The 9,532-nt window shown below is 34.7% G+C and overlaps 1 protein-coding gene across 2 annotated transcripts in view; it reads left to right on the top strand.

Moving 5' to 3' along the window:
* The first annotated feature begins 3,475 nt into the window (after positions 1–3,475).
* Positions 3,476–9,532, top strand: part of LOC139692294 (transcriptional repressor CTCFL-like) — a 41,383-nt gene continuing 35,326 nt past the window's right edge. The window contains exons 1-3 of one of the 2 annotated variants that reach the window (XM_071590392.1): positions 3,476–3,553; positions 4,570–4,616; positions 5,032–5,184. In XM_071590392.1, coding sequence (XP_071446493.1) covers positions 4,589–4,616; positions 5,032–5,184 — 181 coding nt within the window. In that variant the 5' untranslated portion in view covers positions 3,476–3,553; positions 4,570–4,588. Of the gene's footprint in view, positions 3,554–3,810; positions 4,387–4,569; positions 4,617–5,031; positions 5,185–9,532 lie in introns of those variants that run through there. The other variant, XM_071590391.1, reaches the window with a different exon arrangement.

Raw genomic sequence — 9,532 nt, 5'->3', positions numbered from 1 at the left:
TGAAAAAAAACAAGTTTATTTCTTCAGTTATCATGAATTTTCACCAAGTAGAGCCTAAAACCATTGAATTAAAAGCTTTGAATATCAATTACAAGCTAACACACAATTACATATTCTTTAATGGCAGGATGGTGTGGATGTAAGACAAACATAACATACCAGCCCAACCACAACATATATTTGTCCTTTGGTAGAGCAAAAGGGTAGCTTTGCAAATGAGATATTAGTTGTTGGAATATTTGCTACTAATTCTTTGCTATGGCGAGTCACTTTTGATGGAAGCTGGCACAGCTGATAGTCCTTGTGCTGATTTTCACTCAAGAAATACTCATAATGTCAATGCATATGGACTTTTAAGCTTGTCACCTTAACTTTATGGTTTTCTGTTTTTTTTTAACTTTTATCCTTCATTTTACTATGAAGTATTTTAGAGAAAATTGCCAGGTAACTATAGTCAAGACACCAAAAAAAAATTCATCACACAACAAATATATCAGGATTTTTTAAAAAAAAGATCCTCGGGGCTCATAGGTATCCATGGACTTTCAAGTTGAGACATTAATGTAAAGTATAAGTAAATTTTCAAGCCCTTGTATTTCCTGATGGAGGTACAACTAGTGGCAATAAAATTCTTCCGACTCCTACTCAAATTTATGTGGTGTGGAGTTACATTGCATATTATACTATGTATAACTGCTCCTTGCAGACCTCCTAACTTTACTAATGACTGTAGGACAGTCTAATGTTCATCAATCAAATAGCTGTGGTCAATCTGTTGATTTTTTTAAGGTTAAGTGATTTTTGTGTCGAAGGTTGATTATATACTGGTTTATAAAGCAAGAGAAAACAGGCCATTTATGCTTCAATATTAGTAAAGCCTATTCATGGTAGACAATTATTACTTTAATTATCATTAGACTATTGGTCAAAAGTAAGCTGCAAGGTACCAAACTCAACTCTTAGGGTTTAAACCCAGAAATTCGACAGTGCAATATATCTGATGGACACAACACTAAATACAGCTTGTACCAAAATAAACCATTTTTAGGCTTCACATACTTCCTACCCCTTGTCATTGTAAGGCCAAGTCTTTCCTTCTACAGCCTCACACAGCATTCTCTCCTCTCAGTCTTCAACATCCCAATATGCCTTTCCATATCTCTTATCATATTTGAATTTTTCACAACCACCTCTCTCCCTCATCCCTTTCATATATAATATTTTTCCATTCCTCCAATCAATACCTATCCTCTTGCCATCAACCAAATTTCAGAGCTATAAAAACACCAAATTTAAAAGCTCCAAATTTAAGTTTTCTCTTTCCTTGGCTCATTGTCCTTGATATTACCTACTCGTAATACCCCTGCTTTTGCCCATTTTTTCCATAACATTTCTAAATAATAGAAATGCTCTAGCTTACACCTTCAAATTTAATTTGGCCCATTTATTTTTTGAGAACCTCCTTGTCTTCATATTCTTATTATGATTGACCCTCATCTCATAACTATTGCACTAGTTCTATAATACTGTACTTCCATTCCTACCTCCAGTTCTATCCACATGTATATGTAAGGCACTGTTGATAATGACAACCCTTATAACTTACCTTCAAATACACTAACCTACCTGTGCATCAATGCAGAGGCTTAGAATAAATCACCTTCCTATAAACATAATGCGAGATATACTGGAAAAGTTACTAATTTATACATAACTTGTTTATGTGAGATAACATTAACATAACGCACTCATGATTAAAGATGATTATGTTAGATATTTTTCAGAGGCTGCTCATTCTACATATGGTCAAGGTTTCGATAATTTTAATTTACTTCTGATAAAAGCTGTAAATATAATTGTGATTTCAGCCCTCCATCTGGTCTGACTTTGTTCTGTCTCATACTTTCACATTCCCTTTTCTTTTTGTGTATTCGAAACCATCCTTGCACCGCATATAAATCTTGGGAACAACCAAGATGCCTAGCTACAGCATGCCTCTTCAAAGGTATTTATAAGAATAGAAACAATTCAATTTCCATATCTATACATAATATTAAAATAAGTGACCAATAAGGCTTATACATATCAGCAAGGAAATTCCCGGTTTTGCAAACAAATTTGGTTATTTTAAATTTTAAGGTGCCTAAGCTTTTGGAATTTAATCGAAAAATAAATTCGGATCACCATGACATGGAGTATTTAATACGGACATTAACTGAAACAAAGATACCACGAAGTTTTTCATAATAAAAGACGAAATAAGTAAAGAAATCCTATGGACAATTATACGCATTTTATGGGTAGGAGCTAGCTCTTATCTTGAGAAATTACTTATTAGACATGGACAAATAAAATAAAGGGGATCAGTCGCTAGTTTCTAAATTAGTTTCACGCCAAAAAGGGTCGGGCCTAGTTTTTTCGTCCAAATGACCCATTTCTATTCATAAACCATAGAATAAAAATATTGGATATAGTTCTACTAAACCTAGATATGTTTCCAATGAATGGTTATCTGTTGAAGCTTTATTTTTAATAATTTCAACGCAAACTTAAAGAAAAGTTACTTTTCGAGTATAAAAGTCCGTATTCGATGAACTTTAAAGGAGAACTCTGGGATCGAACTGTAAATTAGGATTTACCTGCAATATGCCCGCACCGCATTTATTTTGAAACTACGCCAATTTGCAGCGAAACATATACCACAAACATATTTCAACATCGTAAGACGAATAACTTAACAATGTTGTATTAATTTCTATTACAGTAATTCAAAATTGGTACGTTGACGACTAAGGATTACGTTTGATCACACCAGAAAAATGTCTAACTAGTAATAATTAAAACGTCATTACTCTTCTCAAAAGACAAACACAAAAGGGCACTCACTACACTAGCAAAATCCTCTTTAGGGCCTAGCCACAAAGTGCACATGAGACGTGAATAACCATGTTCCACCAATACGCTTAATTCTTCAACGCAATGATTATCCAAAGATGAAGTCAGATAAGGGTAAAATATCAGTAATTTGTCTCGAGAATGATACCAGTCGGGGCATACTCTAGATACTATCTACTTAATTTTGAGGGCAAGACCAGGAATGTCAGAGTACACGATTACATGTGATTATTGAAGTTAAAAATAAAAAAATACCGCCCGTCGAGAAAAATATACCAGGAAACTACACGAGTTATAGGAAATAATAAGCAAGAAGCATAATGCATGATTCATTCATATAATTCAAACTGCCAATGACAAGACGGGCGTAAGTCTTTTGTTCACTTCACTTAGTATAATGGCGGGAGACCTGTCCTTGGAGCATCACTAACTTTACGATTAATCCAAGGTGAATTAATACACCGAAGTGTTGGGCAGCAATTTCATCGAATAACACGACATCAATGCCCATATTCTAATACCACTAATTCACTTTTACGTATAAGACTGGGAAGCATTCTGCGTGCCGAAATCGATTCTGCGCATGCTCGATAACGCAAAACTTCAATCGCCATTTTCATTACCAACGCCCTCAGACGTGGAATTTGGAGTTAGAGCGGTAAGTGATAATAATTTATTTGCCGACCAACCGAAGTAAAATAAACGCAATAAGATAAATGCATAATGACTTCAAGTGATAACTTAGCATTCTGAAAGGTACTTAAGAGTGAAATAGTTGGGCTGGAGAGGAATTTTCAGTTGAACCTCCGCTAGGAGACGAATGACCAGTACTTGTCCTCCATCTTGATGACAGCGCCAACTGTGCCAATTTTGTGAAATTTTTGTCGTTAATGCCCCCTGCTTTCGAAAATTGAAAGTAAGAAATAGTGTTAGAACTGTGCCGGCAGATTGCGTATTGTCGTAACACTCGTAAATATATGTTAAACAGTACAAAAACAATACTGAAGTTGTGACCCCCATCCATTTTGAGCACCCCGACATGACTTAATCAAGCTTCCCTTTACATCCAAGTCAAGGCATCAGCCGTAGCGTTTTGGCCTCTATTCTGTAACTGTTCGAGGGGGCGCTTTTGGTGGCCCCAAATTTAAACATGGTTTCCTAGTTTAGAAACCCATGGTGTGAATGAATTCTTGATTCCCTTGTGAAGTTTGCATGTGTGATTGTGTTTGTATCCATCATGATTAACGGAACGTGTATGGCGCAGCAATGGCCGTTGGAAAGGGTAAAATTTTGCAAAATGGCTGCCAGATCTTATTGTTTACAAGTGAAAATGCACCCAAGAATCCCCTTACTCTTTGAAGAGGGTGAATATATTGGGCTCATGCTCATTGGGGAAGACCTCTACGACGCTAACAGTAAATTTAATCGGTATACTTGTTATATCTCAAGTGGATAAGTGGCAGGGACATAAGGTGTAAACATCAAGGACTGGCAAGTTGTTTTTACACATCTTTCTAAGTGTGTTGGATATGATGTGTTGATTTTGGAGTACTCTCCCCATTATTTTAGTCACTATTTCTATATCTATAAACACCTTTGACCGCACAAATATTTACCTTTGGCACGTTGTCCTGATGTATTAAGTAATTGTGACGTTGGCTCTTTCTTTTTTAGGTAAATTAACATTTCCACGATGAGTCAGGGGAAGAGTAAGGCACAAGGTAAGCATCAACTTTTCCAGTAGCCTCTTTATGTGTGTTTGATTGTCAATATGATGAAAATGGTTAAGGATTTGGAACTTCTTGTCGTTCATCCCTACTTGAGGCATCATTTTGATTTTATTAATCGAAAATTTGTCAAGTTTTATTCCAACTAAAGCCTCAATTTCCTTTGATTCCATAAGAATGTATAGTTTTTAGATAGGAGAGGTTTTTGTATTCTTCAAAATTATATTTAAGCCAGATTTGCAAAGTTTCGCAGGCGCTATCAAAGTGTCCAAAATTCGTATATTTTTATCCACAACTCTTATCATATAATGAGAACATCATTAAACCAAGGCATTTGTGAAGCCTTCTAATGATCACTCAGCATATTTATTTTTGTTTCCATAGAATACTAAGTTTTATGCATTTATAGTTCTAGCAACTTGTACCAGTCCGTCGCAGACGTTTACAACTGCACATATAAAGATGGAGGGGCAAGATGGAGAGACAATTACAGAAATACAAAATTATCTGGAAACATTTAACAAGGAAATTCAAGGTGGAGATCAAAGTGGGCAAACAGCAGGTTTGTAGAAATTAGTGATTTTTAATTCAAAATAATTTTAGTCCACTTGCTTTTTATGTACAGTTTCAGAAATAGGTTTTTAAAATGGAATCAGGCGGCCTAGTGTTGAATTTGATAATCATCTAATATAATTGGTGATATCAACTAGATAATCAAAGGAACATTTTCTATTTGATTGCGCTTTTGAAGAGCTAGATCTTAAAACCTAGCAGGTTTTTGGTGGGCAAAAGTTGTTTAAATACAGGAAATATTGAGGTGTTAAATTGTGTAAACATAGTATATCTCAAGCCTTGTAAGGAATATGTGAATATTTTGCATACAAATTTTCAAGGTGCTATCTAAAAGCAATCAGTGAAATCTGTATGTTTATATATGCTGGAATTTTTATGTAACCCAAATTAATGTAATAGTTAATAGGTAAAACCAAAGCTTGTGACACTCAGTTGCATGAGTGAGCATGGAAGGTGTACAGAAGTGAATTGGGCTAAGGGCAAGTGACCAGCAGATATACCAATCAGAGAAGCTCTTGCTGGGTGACGTGCATGTACTCATTTCACATCTTGGGTTCTTGTCCTTGCTTTATACTCCCGATTGTTGTTTATCCTCATCCTTTTGTGGCTGAATAGCACTGCACAAGTGCTGCAGCTTTGGTTTGGTCTAAACAGTGTTTTGCGGTGTGTGGAACAAACTTGGCAGTTATGTTCAAAATTCCCCAATATAAGACTAAACGACTGGGTCAGTATGACTGTTCTTGAGTTGAGAAATTTGGAAAGATTTCATACAGTAATCTAACGAATCATTAATATCTAACAGCTGCACCTTGTATTTTACACTTAGTTTTATTTTACAAATTCTAGTAATTTAAGAAAATCATGTTTGCTTGGATATTCAAGGAATTTTTTATGCTAATCAACATAACTTATTTCAGTGGCAGGGTAATCTAATGTTCATTCTCTGCACAAATAATGCAAAGTAGGGACAGGTAGAGTGGTACATGTTGAAATAAGATGACTGGTTGTATAATGGTTTAAAGATGATAAACTAGTGTATTTAACGAACTGCCAAATGAACAAGTCTTCACTTTCTCATATTTTATTCACTAAACGTTTCAATTTGGATATTTTACTGTATTTCTTAGAAGTATAATATTTGCAAACATACCCAATAAAAATAATGTAGTCTTGACTGAAAAGGTGACTTGCTTGGCTTGAAATGCCCTTGCAGTGCAATCTTAACAATGCATAGTCACAATTCAATGAACAATAAAGAAATAGGGAGGAGTTTAAATGAAATTCCTGGAATAGTTACAAACAACGGTTATACAATTTTCCTAATATAACATATTGCTTGCAAAAATAATAAACTCACGCATTCAAATTTTTTGTTTGGATTTGGCAAGATACATGAAAAATGTTCCTTCCATGACGTTCATATTTTTAAGAAAGGAGGCCCTCGTAGATATCACGAGTTAAAAGGTTACAGGGTGAACATATTGAGTGGTAAGAGCAAGTTCACAGTTTGCTCATTAGACACGGCTGTGTGCTGTAATCAGAATATTATTTGTGATTTTAACGTGGTCATTGAAGCAGGAGGATAGGCGTAGACTGGAGGCTTTTGAAATGTGGGTTTGGAGAAGAATGGAGAAGGTGAAATGGACTGAAGGGAAAACAAATGAGGAAGTACTTGGTATGGTGGGCGAAGAGAGGGGTTCGTTGGGGGAAATCAAATGGAGGCAGGAATAGTGGATGGTGTACTGACCAGCAGTGGGATATTGAAGACTGTGATTGAGGGGAGAATGTTAGGCAAACGAGGAAAGGGAAGGAACAGGATAGGGATGTTGGACGGGATGAAGGGAGGAAGAAAGTACTCAAAGCTGAAGAGGGACCTGACGTTGAGTAGGATGTTGTATTTTGCTAGGAGTCACAAATTATTAAATTAGTAGCTATGTCCATCCAAAAAACCTACCTTAACCGGTAGATCACCTAATAATAATAATAGTAATTTGTGATTTTGTCCTGAGGGCAGATGAGTGATCACTCATCTGCCCTGAGGACGATACTCAAATCGAGCTTTGAAACATTGGCCAACCCCCTGACCCAAGGGAAGACCTGCGAAAACTTGATAAAGCTGATAAGCCAGGAAAGCACCAGCTTAGACTTATTGCCTCAATAATTTATCTATCTTTCTATATTAAAATGGAATCGTTGTTGTTATAAGTAAAAGATTATTGGGTAATTTTTTTGCTAGCTGGAATATTAATATAAATTATAATGTAGCTAAAAATGACTATTACATTTAATATCTTGTCCATTTCTTTTCATGTCATGATTGGAAATTGCAAATTGTGATTTCATGATCAAATTCAGTGCCTTATTGAATAGAGCTAGAATTTAAATAATTCTTGTTTCTGAAAATCAAACTTTACTTATAATTAGATATGTCATCCTAAGAATATTATGAAGCCATTTTGGAAATTTGTTGAACTCTTTATGTGAAGCAAGCAAGTTTTCTTTGTTTGTGTGGTCTAGTTTTATTGACAGCAAAATCTTTACAAGCTAAACAAGTATCAGGGCTAAGTCTCTCACTTGGAGAGGATTTTGTTCTTCAGTTGACTGTTGTGGGATTGAGAGATACAGTCATGCATCACAAGTATTTTCACTTGATTGTACATTTGCAATTTCCAATAACATATACACCAGTGACTACAAACCATTCCCAGGGGCTTTTTGTGTAAAGTTATTTCATTAGAGATTGAATCGTATAAAGGTCACTCACCATATGATGGCTGGTATTAATAATTGGAGCCCATTTAAATTTTATGTACAGGTTATAATTCTAATTCCACTTACCTATTTTTAAAGGAAAGTGTAGAATAAATAAATTGAAAAACAGTAGTTCATCTTCTAGAGAAATATCTTCTTAATGGTTAAGAATATAACATTACCTTTGAAAGGAAGTAATGCTATTTCATTATATTGCATTTGTTATCATAGCTTAATAATGTTTTGATGTAGCATAATCCACTGCCCTGATGAACTAATTATTTAAATGCCAGCTTGAAAATTAATGTCCTCAACTTAGATGTGGATATCCAGTTTTTAATTAAGCCTGTCTATTAACATTTTTCATTGTCACCATAAGCATTTTTAGTGCATAAAAATGAAAGCTGAAAATGTTAAAATCAGAGCAAATTTACTTGAACTTGGATACAAAGTAAAGTCCATAGAAATTTAAAAATTGTGACATGGTCTCGTAACGATGCTGAATTTGTCTGAATATTGCCCCCATGCATTCAAATCCTTTTCCCCATACCCTCACCTGATTTTATGGTCTCAACAAAATTAAGAGAGAAAACAATCCAGTTTATGACAAGTGCTACTACGACACAAAATTAATTTTGTGTTTAAAAAGTTATTTAAATAAATAATTCCGCAGTATTGAGTAAAACTTGTATTGCATATTTTTTATTCATTTAAGATTTCTGACGTCTAATGTATGAGCAGTTATTTAATTCATTTTTTATTGAGCTATATTATTAACACTTTGTTCTTCATCTTTCATCTTTTGTTTGGATTTGAATTTCCTAAGTCCCTCTGGTTTTAACTTCATTATAGTTTAACTTATCATGCAACAACTTCACCACCCAAGCTTTATCCCACCTTTCAGTAAATTAAAATTTTCCTCGGTCCATGCTTGGTTCTCGTTGTTATTATTATGCTGTTATTGTCCTCTTTTATGTTTGTTATATTTCTCACTGTAAAATGGCGCCACTGCTGTATGTGTACAATGTTTTAAAATAAATAAATAGTCTCTGAATGATTAATTTGAGTTAAATGTAGCCAAGTTGATTTTGGTAAGAAGCTGCCACAACTAGGTATGCTCTTTATTGTTAACTGTTGCTTTAGAAGCAGGATTTTCCTTGAGTGCTGTAGTGTCATTTGCTACTGTTGAAGCTATTTATGATTTGATATTATATGATTACTAGCTGTATAAGATGGCTAGGTGAACTTTCTGTTGCTTACTGCTATTATGACTTTGAAATTTTCCCTTATCGCTTGAAAGTGTTAGAAATTTCATTATTTATTATCCTTTGTTAACAGAATTTAACTACTGTTTGTGCTAGGGTGCCTTGTGATAGGAACTCAAGCATCTGCAGTTAGTTCAGTGGTAGCCCTGCCAATCCTTCTTGTAATTTTTGCAAAAACAATTGATCTTATGCTGGCATATATGGTGTTTTTCTTTGTAAATGCCTCTTTCACATGATATGCTATGAAAATATAGTATATTGTGCCAATTTGTATTGAAGTAAAACACCAGTGATGTGACTTTCCAACAGATTCATTGTACT

The sequence above is a fragment of the Hetaerina americana genome, unplaced genomic scaffold (assembly GCF_022747635.1).
Source record: "Hetaerina americana unplaced genomic scaffold, ioHetAmer1.1.p SCAF_4, whole genome shotgun sequence".
Classification (NCBI taxonomy): domain Eukaryota; kingdom Metazoa; phylum Arthropoda; class Insecta; order Odonata; family Calopterygidae; genus Hetaerina; species Hetaerina americana.
The sequence above is the reverse complement of the archived record's forward strand: the minus strand, read 5'-3'. Positions and strand labels throughout refer to the sequence as shown.